The 17,886-nt window shown below is 41.2% G+C and overlaps 2 protein-coding genes across 4 annotated transcripts; one reads left to right on the forward strand and one right to left on the reverse strand.

Moving 5' to 3' along the window:
- The first annotated feature begins 274 nt into the window (after positions 1-274).
- Positions 275-10,150, forward strand: copg2 (COPI coat complex subunit gamma 2). Its single transcript, XM_030778813.1, has 23 exons — positions 275-356; positions 1,052-1,104; positions 1,219-1,299; positions 1,413-1,484; positions 1,571-1,650; positions 1,758-1,833; positions 2,508-2,600; positions 3,192-3,278; positions 3,780-3,937; positions 4,034-4,167; positions 4,290-4,357; positions 4,677-4,865; positions 5,057-5,152; positions 5,650-5,893; positions 6,527-6,602; positions 6,781-6,884; positions 7,068-7,193; positions 7,556-7,624; positions 7,843-8,154; positions 8,337-8,434; positions 8,612-8,750; positions 8,885-8,983; positions 9,439-10,150. The coding sequence occupies exons 1-23, from the start codon at positions 320-322 to the stop codon at positions 9,567-9,569; spliced, it is 2,622 nt and encodes an 873-aa protein (XP_030634673.1). The 5' UTR covers positions 275-319; the 3' UTR covers positions 9,570-10,150.
- Positions 10,032-16,572, reverse strand: mest (mesoderm specific transcript). 3 transcript variants are annotated; one of them, XM_030778826.1, is made up of 12 exons: positions 16,433-16,572; positions 15,852-16,038; positions 15,324-15,403; positions 14,277-14,354; positions 13,981-14,117; positions 13,534-13,592; positions 13,244-13,284; positions 12,945-13,015; positions 12,482-12,583; positions 11,943-12,019; positions 11,391-11,454; positions 10,032-10,720 (listed from the first exon to the last, which is right to left on the reverse strand). In XM_030778826.1, exons 1-12 carry the CDS (start codon positions 16,451-16,453, stop codon positions 10,603-10,605), a joined length of 1,035 nt encoding a protein of 344 aa, XP_030634686.1. In that variant the 5' UTR covers positions 16,454-16,572; the 3' UTR covers positions 10,032-10,602. The 3 variants fall into 3 exon arrangements, with proteins under 3 accessions (XP_030634686.1, XP_030634693.1, XP_030634701.1); XM_030778833.1 differs by having other exon boundaries at positions 16,429-16,572; XM_030778841.1 differs by lacking the exon at positions 16,433-16,572 and having other exon boundaries at positions 15,324-15,408; positions 15,899-16,006.
- Positions 16,573-17,886: the final 1,314 nt, after the last annotated feature.

Consider the following 17,886-nt stretch of genomic DNA (forward strand, 5'->3'; position numbering starts at 1 on the left):
CAGTGATGTTGATGATGATGATGATGATGATGATCTCGAGAAGAAGAAGAAGAAGAAGAAGAAGAAGAAGAAGAAGAAGAAGAAGAAAGTTAGTGGACATTAGTGAGTTTGAAGGGAAATACTACTGAAAATTATCTTCCACACGCAACTTCCCCCTCCTCGCCTTGGACTTTTACTTTGAAGGCAAATCCTCCCGGAAGCCATTTTGAACGTTTTCTAAACATTACTGGCTTCATCCTGCTGACGTGGAGCGTAGTCGTATAGAGGTTGGCAGGAGTGTGGTGGACTAAGAGTAGTTATCATTAAGAATATTGCAAAAATGATAAAGAAATTTGACAAAAAGGATGAAGAGTCTGGTAAGAGTTTGTATAGTTATTCTGTTGTGAATTTGACTATAACAGCTACAAAAGCACTCAGCTGGGTTTATCTGCAGTAATGCAACATCGATGAAATGTTATCCAGTTAGCTTAGCAAGCTAAGGAAGAGCATTAGCAGGCCGACTCACCACTTCGGTGAATGTCCTTAATCATAGATTTTTACGAAATGCTTGGAAAAATGTTTTTTATGGTCGCACCACTATGCAGTGAATGTTCAGTAAAGTGACATTTTGTATATTTATATCTAAGTTTCTGCTAAGGTGGAGTGCCAAGTTCATTAGTGATAATCTAACGACAACTCGTTTTTACAAGCTGTGTAGCCTTGGCGCTCTGTCATTTAGGTTATAATAAACAGTATAGACAGCTTTCGTTCCTGCTACTCTTTTTCATACGTGGTGTAAACTGTGTGCATATTTGTGGTACATCTACTATGATGACATCCGCGAACAACTGATATAACCTAGCTGAGGTGCCAACGAAGCTTGTGTGGAGGAACGATGTCACACACACAGTGGAAAGCTGAGAAGTGAAATCGGGTCAAACTTCTCATATAAAGCTGTTTACTGAACAATGGTCATCCGATCTGTTAACTAATGTAATGTCATGAATATCTTTAAAGCTGTTTTTTAATTGTTAATTCGTAAAAGCTAGCTAAAGTGATATTGATATTTTAGGAAGTGGCTCCAATCCCTTTCAGCATCTGGAGAAGAGTGCAGTGCTCCAAGAGGTAAGCTGACCAGACAACTGTGAATGAACTGCTCGTGTACTGTTTATATGTATCTGCTCCTCTGCACGAACCATTGGTCTCTTGAGACAATTTATTTGTTCGTTTCCCCCGAAGGCTCGTATCTTCAACGAGACGCCAATCAACCCCAGGAGATGCCTTCACATTCTCACCAAGATTATCTACCTGCTTAATCAGGTCAGCAAAATTTGATGACGAAAAGGTCATGCCTTTCAGCTCGGTGTTTTTGTATGTTTGTTTATTTGTAAGGGTTTATCCATCAGAAACATAATCGCCTCCTCTATCTACAGGGGGAACACTTTGGAACCACAGAAGCAACAGAAGCATTCTTTGCAATGACAAGACTCTTCCAGTCTAATGACGTAAGCATATAATCATTTTCTTTTTCATAGGTTGAATTTTAATCTCCTATTTGCATAGTTATACATTTTTGTCTCAATCTCTTTAGCAAACCCTCAGAAGGATGTGCTACCTGACCATCAAAGAGATGGCCAACATCTCTGAGGATGTCATCATTGTCACTAGCAGGTCAGTAAGTTAACATTCAGAACGATGCCATTTGTGTGTAGGTGTGTTTGTGTGAGTGAGGGAAGGAGAGGCTGACTTGCGTGCTCTGTGTTCTTGTGTTTTTATAGTCTGACTAAGGACATGACTGGTAAGGAAGATGTGTACCGAGGACCAGCCATCAGAGCACTCTGCAGAATCACTGATGTGCGTACCAGACCTTCAACTCTGAACCTCTCATCTGTTTATATATCCTATATACACATACACATAACCTCTCCTCTATTTATATAACTTATATATACATACACACACACACATATATATATAAAAACAGAGGAGAGGTTAGTTATGTTATATATATATATATATATAATCTCTCCTCTGTTTATATAACCTATACACACACACATATATATATAACCACTCCTCTGTTTATATAACCTATATACACACACACACACACACACACACATATATATATATAAAACGTCTCCTCTGTTTATATAACCTATATACACATAAATGTATAAATGTAACCAGACTTATTGATGGACAAATTACTGGCTTCATCCTGCTGGCGTGGAGCATAGTCGTATATAGTTTGGCAGGAGTGTGGTGGACTAAGAGCAATTATTGTTAAGAGCATTGCAAGAATGATAAAGAAATTTGACAAAAAGGATGAAGAGCTAAAAAAAATTAGCTATGAATTCATTGAAATGATGTATAATTATTTTCAGGGGACATTCAGAACATAAACTAAACAGAGCGTCTCTGAAACATTGGATGATAAATTTGTCATATAACCAGGTAGTCGATGTGTGAAAGCTTATCTAAAAAAATCACAGTTTTAAACTCTCTCTCTCTTTCTCTCCCATCAGACCACCATGCTGCAGGCGATTGAGAGGTATATGAAACAGGCTATTGTGGACAAGGTGCCGAGTGTGTCCAGCTCTGCACTGGTTTCCTCTCTGGTAAGACAGTCATAAGTCTGCATGTATATATGTGTGTGTGTGTGTGTGTATATGTATGTGTGTGTGTGTGTGTATGTAGGTATGTAAATGAATTTATATGTATACACATACACACACACACATAATAAAACCGTTGTTGGTACCTTCTTCAGACTTGGACCTCCCACCAGAGGTTTGTGAGTTTGAGGATGTGCAGTATTTTTGCTGTGCCAAGGATTGAACTCTTCTGGACTCAGATTGATATTGTCATTGCTGGAGCCACTCCTCCAGTTTAGAGGTCTCTGGTTGATTGGTTAGCCATTGCTTAGTTCTCTATACAGGTCTGGAAGTCCCACAGGACATTAGTTCTGTTGTTTTCCACCACTCTCTGTGGTGCCTCCCATTTGGACTTGAGTGTCCAACCCATAGACCATACAGATGTTCCTGTGTATGATCCCTGCCAATCAGATGTGCCTCTCAGTGTATGCTGTACCTGCCTACATCTTCCAGGATATGAAGTGTGTCAGTGTATATGTGAAGTGTACGGGTGTATGTGTGAGAGCGAGCATAGTGTTGAATTATGGGTAATGTAGTTCTGTGCCCTCATTGCAGCATATGGTGAAGATGAGCTATGATGTGGTGAAGCGTTGGGTGAATGAGGCTCAGGAAGCTGCTTCCAGTGATAACATCATGGTGCAGGTAGGTGTCAATCTACCCGTAATACATTCAGTGACATTTAGTCTTTATGTACTCTTCCCTAAGACATGTAACTCTATATCACTCTCTCAGTGCATTTTCTACAGATTACTCCCACTGTGATGCTAATATCTCCAGTATCTCTGTTTATACGCTGGATATTTATTAACATTTATTAGTTAACCGTATTTAAGTGACCAAGGAGCAGTACTCTGATGAAATAAGCCATCTGGTATACTATAATCCCATTTTGTAAGTAGTTGTCTTACATTTGAAAGCATGATTTTGGTGCATGTTATACAATGGTAAGCTTTCTCTGGATGTGTGTGGGTGGTTTATGGACTGAATACACACAGTGCATAATGACTTGTTCAGTCAGGTAGGATTGGAACTGTGGCCTGATTGTTTTCTAATGGCTAAGTAAATAAACATTGTGCAGTGAAACACATGCTTTGTGAATAGGAACTCTGCTGTATTTTAACATGATGCTTTTATGTGCGGTAGTACCACGCTCTGGGTCTGCTTTACCACCTGAGGAAGAATGACCGTTTAGCCGTGTCCAAAATGCTCAACAAGTTTACCAAATCTGGACTCAAGTCTCCCTTTGCCTACTGCATGCTGATCCGCATTGCCAGCAAACTGCTGGAAGAGACAGAGGGAGGGTATGTGTTTTATTCATGCATCCTATGTGTACATAAATGGAATTTTTTGTTGTCTTTTCGTTGTTGTTAATGCTTGTGTATGTCTTTTACTGACAGGCACGACAGCCCTCTGTTTGACTTCATTGAGAGCTGCTTGAGGAACAAGCATGAGATGGTGGTATATGAGGCAGCCTCTGCTATCGTCCACATGCCCAACTGTACTGCTAGAGAGCTGGCCCCTGCTGTCTCTGGTCAGCCCCTCTCTCTCTCTCTCTCTCTCTCTCTCTCTCATTTGTTTAATGGACTGTGTCAGTGTTACAGTCTTACAGCGTTGACTTTCATGAATGTGTGTGGTTATGTGTTCTCACTGCAGTGCTCCAGCTCTTCTGCAGCTCCCCTAAAGCTGCTCTACGCTATGCTGCTGTCAGGACACTCAATAAGGTACTTTTTTCTGTCCTTTTTTTCAGATCTTTAGATCAAGATGTCAAACTCTGTTGTTATGCACAGCAATGTATTTGTTTTGCCAGTAGATGACAGTGTAGAGCTATTAATGCTCATCATTCCTTCAGTCAAGTACAATAGTGTGCTACCTTTTTTAGCCACCGGATGGCAGTAGGACCATTACTCTTGTATCAGAATGTGGCCTTGGCAAACTTTTAGAACTCCTTTCTGTAATTGTCAAGCCTTAGTTTATCCTGAGCTGACCTGGTGTAATGTCTAAGGACATGTATAGTTATTGTACCAATACTGTGTCCACCAGGTTGCCATGAAACATCCATCTGCTGTGACGGCCTGTAACCTGGACCTGGAGAACCTTATCACAGACTCCAACCGCAGCATTGCCACTCTGGCCATCACCACCCTGCTGAAGACGGGCAGCGAGAGCAGTGTCGACCGCCTCATGAAGCAGATCTCCTCCTTTGTCTCCGAGATCTCCGACGAGTTCAAGGTCACTTCTCCTTTTTTTCACCCTGCCATTTACTCTGCTAGAGACTGATTTTTTTATGACCCTGTTAGTCGTATGAGTGAAGAGCACTAAATACAGGTATTCACTTGTACTGTAAATATGCTTTTTAAGAGTTCTCTCTCTGTCCGTTTAAACTGTTAAACCCCTGCTGTGAACGTCTCTGTGTTTTCCAGGTGGTGGTCGTGCAAGCCATCAGCGCTCTGTGTCAGAAGTATCCTCGAAAACACAGCGTCATGATGAATTTCCTGTCCAACATGCTGAGAGATGACGTAAGTCATTACCAACCACGCGTTCCACTCTGTTGTGTTTTTGTTCCGTTTGTCGGGACATTTAGCCAATCCATTTAGATCCTATTAATTATGTGACACGCTCGTAGTCTGCATTTGTAGAATGGAAAACAGCCAGATCTCATTACTCAACAGTCATTTGTTTTTAGTGTAGCATGTTGCTCGTATTCATTTATTTATGTGTTTTGCTGTAGATGTAATTGGATGTAATTATAGATAATTATTACTCTCCTTTAATATATTACCCCGATGTCTCACAGTGAGAGACACAGGAGTGTATGGTCAGGTCCTTCTTTGGTTGGTAACATCAGTGTGTTATTGGTCGACTTAAGAATCCACACACATGCTGTTCAGGTTGTTGAGTAAACCAGACGGATTTTGATAACAAAGGAGCAGGAATGCCTGTTACAGAATATGGTAATATTACAGACACTAATACACAGGAGCTGATAACATTCTGTGCTGACCGTGTGTTTCAGGGAGGTTTTGAGTATAAGCGTGCGATCGTGGACTGCATCATCAGTATCATCGAGGAGAATCCTGAGAGCAAAGAGACGGGGCTAGCCCACCTGTGTGAGTTTATTGAGGACTGCGAACACACAGTCCTCGCCACCAAGATCCTGCACTTACTGGGCAAGGAGGGGCCCCGAACCCCCAACCCCTCCAAATACATCCGCTTCATCTTCAACCGCGTAGTGCTGGAGAGTGAGGCGGTGCGCGCCGGTGAGCCAACCTTCTACCCCTGTCTCTGTTCAGCATTACTACCAGTGGTCTAGGGGATAAACTCTCTTCAACAACAGCAGGAGCTGGATTAGGTAGCATAAGCACTGTGTGCTGAGTCTTAGCAGGTCAAAGAAGGCAACTTTGCAGGCCTAGTCACAAAAGCACTGTTGTGTTACCTCACCACTCAAACCTCTGAGTGCTGCCAGATTATTCATGTAGATTCTGACTCATTCAGGCCACTTACTTGCCCTAAGCGGATTGATTAAGGTCAAAACCATTAAAGTCTTTGTAAAGAGGTTGTTTTTTTTTTAATATCTGGTTTACAATGCTTACTCACTCTTAATTCCTTATGAGTTTTTAACACGTATCACGCAGAGTAATCGTGGCCCCCAGCCAAACACGTGGGAGCAGTTTGAAAATGATCTCGGTTAAGGATACGGGAGGAAAAACTGGGCAACTTGTTAGAATGAATGCTATGCTGTAAATGGGGTGAAAACTGTAACTCCATTTCTGGTATATAGCACCAGAGGCTTAGTGTCTGTCTGTGATGACCTTGTGGTGTTGTGGTACTGATGACTCTGTAATGTTATGATTATGAGGGTTAAAATGATCACATGTTCTGTCTCCTTTCAGCTGCGGTGAGCGCCCTGGCCAAATTTGGCGCTCAGAACGATGACCTGCTGCCCAGCGTTCTAGTTCTGTTGCAGAGGTAGGTCTGCTCAGCCTATGCGTGGATCTCAGGCCTGTGTGATGTCAAACAGGCCGGTGGTGATACAGTGTAGAGAGCATATAGCACTGCGTGACAAACTGTCTCAATGCCTCAGTTCTGAGTATGCTGCTAACATACGCGTGTGCCTGACCGGTGTTTGTTTGTTTTGTCAATACAGATGTATGATGGACAGTGATGATGAAGTGCGGGACAGAGCCACATTCTACATGAACATCCTGCAGCAGAAGCAAAAGGCCTTAAATGCCGCCTACATCTTTAACGGTGAGACCACACAGAAACAAGAAGAGACTTAATAATACTCGTGTTTTTTGTCATTGTGAGGTAAACGTGTGCTATTTTTGCTGACTGGTGGCAGATTGTGTTGTAGATTTGCAGTTAATGTAGCTTACTTAGTTACTGTTTGGTGATGTAGATAGGTGACTGTATTGGTGTGCTTCTTTGCAGGTCTGTCTGTGTCCATTCCTGGCCTGGAGAAATCGCTTCACCAGTACACCCTAGAGCCATCTGAGAAACCCTTTGACATGAAGACCGTTCCCTTGGCAACCGCACCAATAACAGAACAGAAGACAGGTACAGAGACCGCCTCCTCCAACCACACACCTGAAATGCACATCGCACGTTACAGCCCACAGAGAGTCAATGAACCCATACAATAACAACATTCAGTGCTAATGCTCTGTTTTATCCCCAGTTGCAACTGAGGCAGTCCTGACAAATAGGAATTATCTTCCTCTTTGGCATTCTCCGCTCTGCACACTCAGTGCTACTTTTGGGTTGTTTTTTTTCCTCCCTCATTGTTTCTAAGATTTTATCCCCAGCTTGTCCATAATCGGCCTTGTCGTTAACCTTTGTGGTAAAACACAGCTCGTGCTCTCAAGTGCTCAATTGTACATCAAGATCAATTCATTTATTTAAGCACCTTATTCCTCCAGAAATTGCACCAGTGGCTACAAGCAAACTCCCAGAAAAGCTTGCGCCATCACGGCAAGATATTTACCAAGGTAACCTCAGCTTTCATAAAACCAAAGAGCATTTACACCGTGGTTGAGAACAGTGCACTGTAAAATGTGAAGGCTTTATCTGGCAAGGTTCTAAATTATGTGTATTATGTGCACTTTTATGTCTGTATTTTTCTTATCCTGTACCTGCGTTCTCCTTCATTCCCTTTACCTGGCCCTGCTCCTATACAATCTCTTCTTTTTTCCCTGTCACTTCACAGAGCAACTGGCCGCCATCCCAGAGTTCCAGGGACTGGGCCCTCTGTTCAAGTCGTCGGAGCCGGTTCAGCTGACGGAGGCTGAGACAGAGTATGTGGTGCGCTGCATCAAACACACTTTTGCCAATCACATGGTGTTCCAGTTTGACTGCACCAACACGCTGAACGACCAGCTCCTACAGAAGGTGGTGGTCCAGATGGAGCCGTCTGAGGCCTACGAAGTCGTTAGCTACGTCCCCGCGGCCAGCCTGCCCTACAGCCAACCGGGCTCCTGCTACAGCCTTGTCCGTCTCCCCGACGACGACCCCACGGCAGGTCAGCCCACACATCACCTCACACAGCCTTTTTAAATGTTCTGGGCTCTTGGCTTTTTTTTTTTTTTTTGTAAGACAAGCTCCTTGATTCAACCTCATACTTATTTTTGTTGGCCTTTACTGAAAAAAAAAATATAGTTTGATGAATAAGAAATGTTTAACTTTGAATAATGTTGTTTGTAGTGTCCTGTACGTTCAGCTGTACGATGAAGTACCTTGTACGAGACTGCGACCCAAACACAGGCGAACCTGACGATGACGGTTATGATGATGAATATGTGGTATGTATGCGTAAAGAAACGTTGGTTGTTTTTATGAATGTCTGCGCCACAGTGATCTGTTAACTTTGATGTTTGTCTGAGACTTCCAAAACTGTAAATTACAACATTGCTCTCTGTGCTCAACCCACATACGTCTTACTTTCTCTGTCCTTTTTTTTTTTTCTTTCAAATGTTCAGTTAGAGGATCTGGAAGTGACCGTGGCTGACCACATACAGAAAGTGCTGAAACCTAACTTTGGGGCAGCATGGGAGGAAGTTGGAGATGAGTTTGAAAAAGAAGAAACATTTGCTTTGGCCTCTGTCAGAACACTAGACGGTAACTACCTGCGTCATCAAGTCACCAGAAAAACATTCATTCATTTCAAATATTTGCTCAGGGTTAGTAGAGGTATTTAGAGACTAAATACAAGGTGGTTCTGATTGTTGGCACTCGTTGACTTTGTTCCACAGAGGCAGTCAGTAACATCACTAACTTCTTGGGCATGCAGCCATGTGAACGGTCAGACAAAGTTCCGGAAAACAAGAACTCTCACATCCTCTTCCTTGCCGGTGAGAAGAACATGAAACCTACTTAATTTTTTGTCATACTGGTGAATAAGCTGATCATTTTTCCTCCCACCCTGAGGCTTATATACTTTGTATGTTGCTAGCAGTTTACCATACAGGACATCCTATCAGATTTTAGAGGAATGTGGCATTTAATTCATAGAGTACTTTCACATTAGGTCCAGTGGCTGTTAATAGTCTCAGTAGCTGCCCAGAGTGGAGCAGTGATGGTCTGTACTTCCACGAAAACAAACTGGCTGCTCTCTGAACCCTGTCCATGAGCACACAGAAATTACCACTCCATTACCCCCCCCCCCCCCCCCCGAGTTAAAAAGTCTAATACATCTCGTCCTCTTATGCTACCAGATTCAAGCACACACGGTGCAAACAACTGTTTATTCTGTCAACCTGTTTTGCTTGGTGTTGACACATCATTGACGTGTGCCGCTCCTCTACAGGTGTGTTCAGGGGAGGTCACGATGTGCTGGTGCGGGCACGTCTTGCCCTCGCCGACGGGGTCACCATGCAGGTCACGGTGCGAAGTGGAGAGGAGAATGTTGCCGACGTCATTTTGGCCTCGGTCGGTTAATGAGGAGCGTCCAAAGTCCACGCATACATGAAAAAGACATTGTAGATGCCCATCACGTGTAGTAGCATTTATATAACTTTTTCACAATCACTCTAAACTGTCTTTCCTCTTTTCAGTGTGCTCTATGTGAGAGTCTAAAAGCAGAATGTTACCAGCAAGTAATTATCTGAAGCAACACATGCTCGGAATTGACACAGACCAGATGCTAAACTCATTTGTTAAAATGAATCACAGTCATTGTGCTTTTGACTTGCATCAGTATGTAACATGCTCTTCTGCTCATCCTGCTCCCCCAGGCTCCGTCTTCCCATAGCAAAATCTGTACTGTGATTTACAATACGGTGCCCTTTTGATGAGAGAAAATGGGTCTATAATGGTCTGTTCATGGGAAACATCTTATTTAAACCACCAAACCCAAAAGTGGTCTTTTTTTCATACAATAATAAAGAGTAAACATGAAAACACACAACATTTTATGTGGGTTATTTCCATATATGCCATTTTTTTACCTTTACAATGTCACAGGTGGAATAGAAACAATTTGATGTATTTATGAGAACTGACAGCAAAAATTGTTGCTAAAAATGTTTATTTCATTTGAATAAAAGCTTTTGTGGGGTAGGTCATTATTGCAGAATTTACTAATTATGTACACACAACTAGAAAGAACATTTACATTTAAATATGACAGCATTTCCTCTCACCCCTCCAAAAGGTAAGATCACATGGATTTTTACCACGCATACAACATGGAAGAAATATCTTGACTTTTTTTTATCTTTGCTCATGTTTTACTTTGTGGGGCATATAGCACTTGTCTGATGAGGCAGCCCCCTCTGTAGCTGAATACTGATTTGCAGGAGCAGTTTGGCTTGAGATACTTTTGTTCTTGGATTCTTAAATACCATACAGATTGGTTATATACGACTGGTGGCCGGTCAGAAGCCAGCTTTAACTGGCTAAAAACTCAGTTTAGCACAGGGATCTGATTAAACAGTGTGTCTCCTTAAACTTCATTGGCCACAAAGTTAGTTCAGAAAGAATTGATAAAATTAAAATAAGCATTCATGAAACCCATTGGATCTTCCAGCTGTGGATAATGACTGATATGCTCATCCAGAACTGATACAGTGGACCTCTGAACCAGTTTCCTGAGGACACAAAAAAGGATATTAGAAAATTCAGGGATCATATAGGATGAGCAGCATTTGAAGTGTTTGAGAACAGGAGGAATATATAGTGTGTCTTCTCTCTCTCTAAACTGTTCACGTTAATGCTAACCTCCTGTGTTCTAATGCATGAGTTTGGATGAACAACTTTTCAGTTATTCAGGAAGTGGCTACTCCCGGTTCCTTAGGTCCTCCGCAGTGCAAATGAATCGTTTGATTCCAAATCAAACCCAGTTTAAAGCTCTTTTCCAAGTAACAGCTAAGGCAGGTCTTAAAACAGTTTTATTATTCAGTCTGGGTACAGAGCACGAGGACATGCCAAATTTCTGCTCTAGAGTGTGCCATAGACTGTGAACCAATGACTGCCTACATACGAAATTGACAGCATATTGACAGCATTTTGTAGACACTGTGTCAGTCCTCAGACAAGAAAAGAGCATAGGTGGACACTATTTCAACACCTGTTACTATCATTATCAAACATATTAAATTTGGACATAAACTGAGGTCTACATTTTCTATATTTGTATCTCCAATGTCTGCGGCACACTGGACAGCAGCTGACATCAAAACGGCCATATCTGTATATCTTCCAATAACTACATTAGCCGTTTACAAATGGCATCTTACATAAAGCAAATACAATACTCACTGGTAAAGACGGATAAAGTCAGGGTGAGGATTGACTGGGTCCATTGGTCCATAGATAATGTGCACTGAAACACCAAAATATTTAACAGTTGGGAATGGCAATAAATATGACTTCAATGTGACTCCAAAATCTGGCACCGTAATGGTGCCCGGACGGGTCAAACAGGGTCATGAGGACTTCAAATGATTTTCGCAGGATTATTGCCGAGTATGATTATAGCTTCACTGACACACTCTGCCTCTCGTCACGACTTTAATAAAAGACCTAATACCTTAATCAAGCAATGACTGTCACACTGGATTTACAAGAGCTAAAACCACACAAACAGCACAAGCTAAAGCCTTCTGTGAATCATACCAGAAATGCTTATTATAACTAATCCAATTAATACAGTAAGTTCATTTGAGGTTTGCTAGCACTGAGTAAAGAAAACATATCAAACATGAGGCCAGTGTCTGCTTTGTCTATATGTATTCTCTTGTATATTAACCATTTGCTGTTCCCTCTTTGATTGGCCAAAATCAAAGAACAAAACAAAAATCAAATACTCACATGGGACAAAGGTTGAGGTGAGTGCCCCAACCCACCTGTCTCTGTGTTTAAGCCTTTGGTTTATATACTGCAGGATGCTGCATGAGGGAGAGAGAGAGAGAGGGGGGGGGGACAGAGACAGAGACAGGGACAGGGACAGACATTTTTATTCAAAAGTTCATCATTGTGTTAAAAAAGTCAAGCATTGGGTAAAAACATGTGACATTAGACCAGGGCTGCTTTAACTCAGTGTGTTAAATAGGTGAATATTCTGGCTAACATGTTATTTGATAAATTCAGCGCTGATACACAGCCATCATGCAAAAGACTCCATGTAAAAGTTGAGTTTAAGTCCAGGCCATGGACTCTTTTTCACAGGCTTGTCTGGATGACAGCTGACTGGACCTGAGGCTCAAATACTTTAAAAGAGGGCGCTCTGAATGAACAAGGCCTGGACACAGGGCTTGCCTTTAAGCAAAATATTACACCCTCTCAGTTCTAGTGACTTCTCAAACTGTACACATGTAAATGAACCAAGGTGAAGTGGCTTTATGCTTTACCTGTCCATGACCAAGTTCCCTTCATTAAAGCGAACACCAGTCCACATGTCCCAGAACTCTGCCTCTGTGGGTTGGGTATAGGGCCCAAACACATCTCCGATCCTGCAGTCAAAAAACACAGACTATATATACACTTTTCTCAACTCTATCAAAGAAAAAAATGCTTCAAAAAGATCTATTTACAAACATCAAGAGTAAACACTGATGTAATGGCATGTAACATATCCATACAGGTACTGAGACCATACCCATTCACTTTGCTCTAACCTCTGCCCACAGAACTGACCGGAGTCAAAGTATGAAATTAGGAAAACAAACATTAAAGAAAAGGGTGGATAGAGCCCGTATTTAAACATTTCATTTGTTGAAATGCATTCTATTCATCTAAAGACCTGTGGTCTTAAGAGGTCTAATTTAGAGACAGACATGCATTCCTCAAAAAGGTCTGGACCCAGACACTCACCCTCTAGAGAAAACCATGAAGTTACAAAGACGCGTAAGCACAGGAGACAGGAAACCAGCATCCTTTAGCACCTGCAAAAGGCAGGAAGAAAAATGACCTTTACAGAACTATCATCTTTTTACAGGTAGTCTACAAAGATACACCTTTTCACGTCATGAAAAGTGGTGCTGTCAGCCTCAAAAAGCCATTTTTTTAGTCAAAACTGTTGTACAGTTAATATGTCGGTAGAGAACTTTACAACATATGTAGTGGTTTATGGAAAAAGTAATATGCACTTGGTATGACAAGTATGGGCTTACCTTCTGCAGGAGTCTCGGGTGATGTGTCTCTGGGAATATACCTGTGAATCGCACAGTCTATGTGAGATGTGGCAGTCACGTAAATACAGCAGTAAAAAGTGTATACATTTCTGGAGGCGACGTAACCACGATAATACATAACAAAAAAAGTGGATTTGATGTATTCTGAGGAATGTAAATATGGTCAGTTCACATATTAAAATACCATTTCAACTGACTAACACTGATAACTCACAGAGACTGAGATGCTGAATGAAAGCAGATAATCTTTAGAGCAGACTTAGATGTACCTCCATTGGAGAGACAGAGACTGTTAATGGTCAGATGTCCAGTTCGGTTCTGGTCACTCCTGCACAGTTAACATTGCATGTAAGAGCCCCATGGAGATTACACAGACAAATTCATGAATGATTTAAACAGCACCCCCTGCTGTCCAACATTTGTGCAGGTCTTTGACATTCAACAAGCATTTCTTTGGGATTCAGTACTGAGACATCCAATAATGCTACACAGTTTTGAAATAAATAGATGATTAAATATCAGTGACTGACTGAAGAAAAATCTGAGGTACAGACAAAGGTATGGATAAGTACTACAATGGGCTCATGAGTGAAATCAGTCAACTTCTGCTTTAACACTGATTAGTTAATGCCTTGACTCTGACAGTTATAATGCTTCAGTGTTGACAACAGCACTGACCCCGACTCTTTGGAAGCTTCCATGTGCAAGGAGTTCACCTGTAAAGCAGCTCTAGTGCTACTGTGTCTCCATAGTCATGTGACAAGATGTTGACCCTTTGATCCATGAGACCCAGATGAGAGAGCAGGGCTTCCACCACACTGGCCTGCTCAAAGATGGAATACCGATGAGGCCTCTGGAAGACAAGGAGGCTGCGTCAGTCCTTAAGTAATGGGGGGAAAAAACAGCTCAAGCCATTACTAGCGCACATATTTTAAACATAAATGACGTAATGTATATGAGGTACTGATGCTATTACTGTTAATAGCGAAAAAAGAGAAAAAAATCAGCTTACTGGTTTATCACTAAAGCCAAAGCCTAGAAAGTCCAGTGCAATGACTCGGTTAAAGCGTTGTGTCAGAGGCTCCCAGATCTAGAAAACCAGTTTATACTCATAATATATTCTCTTCAAAACAAGGACATTATGTCATGTAGTATTAATACTTCAAATGAAAGACCTGCAGAATTGACAGTAGATTTGATGAGGTATTGACGCTTGAGTAAAGTCTAGCAAATATAAAATCCAGCACACACTGATCTTGGCTACCTAAGATACTAAAACACTCTTTGACATCTATAGGTTGCAGTAAAAATAACTTCTTCCATCAGAATGGCAGTGCATCCAGGCTTTTGCTTATGATACTTCAGAGGAGCATGGTGAGCTCATTCACATGTGTTTGAAAGAGTGCGGAGCATATTCCTTTCTATATCGCAGGCAAGTAAAGGGTGAGAGGCCTAGCATTGTTCTAGAGCAGAAACAAGCCACCCTCTACCTCCTGGAGGCCCACACTGCTGCAGGTCTTTGTACCAGTGCATGTTTGAACATAATATAGAGAGATGCATCAGAACCTTGATTAGCTAAATCATGTATGTTTGATGGGACTGGAGCAAAAGCCTGCACGCACTGTAGCCTGCTCTAAGAGGAGGGCTTCATCTACATTGTCTTGTTTACCATAAGTCAACAGATAATCATACACACACAGTGCAATATGCAACTAACAGTTGGTAATTGGCTGTAATCCAATTCACCCAGAACATTTCTAGACCAAAAACCATGTTCACAGAGATCCCTTTACAAGCAGTCTTAGGTTATATTTGTTTATCTTAGTCCAGGAGACCCACTTGATAGCACAGTGCTTTATACATTGTTATTGTTTTCTTTATAGTGCATTGCTGTATGTACTAAAGCTGCACATGTAGATTAGAGATTATTGTCAAACATGAACATCTGAAATGCAAGACTTTTACTGTACCTTACATCTTAAAATGTAATTTATCATTAGTGGACTGAAATCTGTACAACCAAACAAACGGGCACACAAGACAGATTAGATCAGCTTACTTTATGCCAGTCATAGCTGGAGGTAGGAAAGCCATGAAGAAGTAACACCACATCAGAGCTTCCCAGAGGACCATATGATTCTGTGAAAGATTAAAGAGTCAAATGTCACTGCATGACAACCACGTCACCAAATGACAACATTCTTCTTTATTTACACATGTCTGCTACAAACCACATAACATTATTAATATTATTATTATAAATATTATATAGTTCCACTCAACAAACATTGTTATTGTTGTTTTAGAGCAGTATCTGATTTAAATAGGTATGTAGTACTTCAGGCTCAAGACAAGTTTAACGATTCCAAAGGTCACATTGTATAACGTATTTCACAAATTATTGATAGTTAAGGACCGATGAAGCCTCAGCAGCTTAGAAGTGTCTCACAATTATAACAGACGCTCATTTAAATCACAGTAAAAAGACTGAAAATGAATCCGTGCTAATGCATATATTAAGTTTTCATGTCCTGACTCAGAGATGACAATGAACCAAGCCAGACTTTGAGGCTGTTGCGACTGTTACCTCGGTAGAAGATTTTGTTGCCTCTGAAGCTGAAGTGGTGTCCAGCCGAGCGCCAGTTTTGCAGGGCTGGGGAGAGCTGCGGTGGGGGGATGTGAAGGTACACGGCGATCAGGGGGACACACAGCAACCCCACATGCAACCACCATTCCCTCATGATACCACGGGAGGAACTGCACTCTTCTTCATTCTACGAACAGGACACCAAGTTAACGCCGGTTCCTGGCTACTCTGAATATGACAACACTACCTGTAATTGTGGGTGACCTAAGATAAACGGCCGCCTATGAGCACTGGTGACAAAATCTCAAAGAGACGAGACAAACACACAAATATCACTGACTTTATCAAGAGGATGTGGACTTATACACAAAGTACGAAAGGTAATTAACTTAGATTAGGCCTACTCTTCTTACTAGTTAGCTGGTTCCGTTCGATAAATAACCGATAACTGTGGTTATGAACAAAGTCAGTTGGAGCTCACGTTATACAATTATAGCTACGTTAAGATAGATGATGATTACTGAAGAGAGATCATGTTTGAGTCATGCAATATCAGAGAGGTTAGAAAGGGAAATACCTACAGATGAGTCGCTACGAGTCATTCCTCAAACTCCGTTGTGCAGTCTTATACAGAAACGTTTCTATGGGTATGATGATGGAAACCTGCACAGTGCAGGTGCACTCCTGGAAGGTTTAAAGCAGCCTAACATGCATATTTCGACAATGCGTCAGGGTCGCGACGGATTAGCGTCATGTTGCCTAGGTGCCATGTAGGCTAAAACAAAGACCACAGCGGCGACCTGCTGGTCTGGATGACTAACTGCACCTTTCGTCACTCCTTTTGTTGCATTATTGACCCAAAACATGTACACGGTGTTACAGAAATAAAGGAAATCACTGAGTAAACATGGTATCCAACGAATTCTGAAAACATATGCTTCACACAGATTCAGTTTCATAGTTAATTTAGCAATCAATAAGCAGGTCCGTTTGCCCATTACTTTGTACAACATGGTTAGAGGAAAGCATCTCAGTGACTTTTAGGTAAGACTTTTGAAAAAGGCAAATGAAGCGTCATATGCAAAGATGAGTCACCCTTCACACTGTTCTCAGCAAGGATCTGTAACATACAGTAAAGGAAACCCACAAGTCCAAATGCTTGTTTCCTATGATCAGGGTTCTTTTGCCTCGAGTCCATTTTCGTGGCATGTCCTTTTGTCAAGTTTTTGGAGGTCCAGATAAACACCACAAAATACAATACCATTCTGAGTGATTTTGTTAGCCTGTTGTGAAGCATTTCTATCCTGGTAAGAATATAGTATTTCAGGATAAGAATACCCAAAATGCACAGGGCAGGAGTTTTCACTGAATGGTATGAGTATAAATAAACTGCCTCACGCCACGGTTATCTGTTATCCAAGTCTCAGGATTTCAAAGGCAGTGCCAGAGAGATCACTTCCACATTCATAAAGGAAACATCAAATGAGAGATTTTATCAGGGAAAAATGTTGTCCCTACCAAGAGAGTTCCTGACATTAAGCTCAGACGTTTTTTTTTATTTATTATTTTATCTATTATTAAATAAAAACTAAATAAATATAAATTATTTTGGCAGCTACTTTTATTTCAGCCTATGTCTGTGGTTTGAGTTAGAAACTTGTGTGGTTCAGTTTTCTCTAAAATTCCTCTGCAATGCACTGGATAGCTTAGGCTATGATGTGGACCATGCAGAATGTAAAAGAAAGACCATGGCCTTCTTCTTAGGCTAAATATTATTTTTTTATTCTTAAAAACCATACACATTACTCGACAAGTTTCAAATGTAAATCGAAATCACGAGAACCATTTACATTGCTCAAGATAAACAGACATGAAGAACGTCTTTATTTCCAAATGTTAAGATAAAAAAATAATAAATCCATAAAACAGATGGATGAACATTCATTCCCATTACAGGAAGAAGCTACAGAATAAACTTCTTATGGATTCTTTCTTTCCTTTTTTTTTTTTTTTTTGTTTTTTCTTTGTTTAAAAT

Source organism: Chanos chanos, chromosome 1 (genome assembly GCF_902362185.1).
Source record: "Chanos chanos chromosome 1, fChaCha1.1, whole genome shotgun sequence".
NCBI lineage: Eukaryota > Metazoa > Chordata > Actinopteri > Gonorynchiformes > Chanidae > Chanos > Chanos chanos.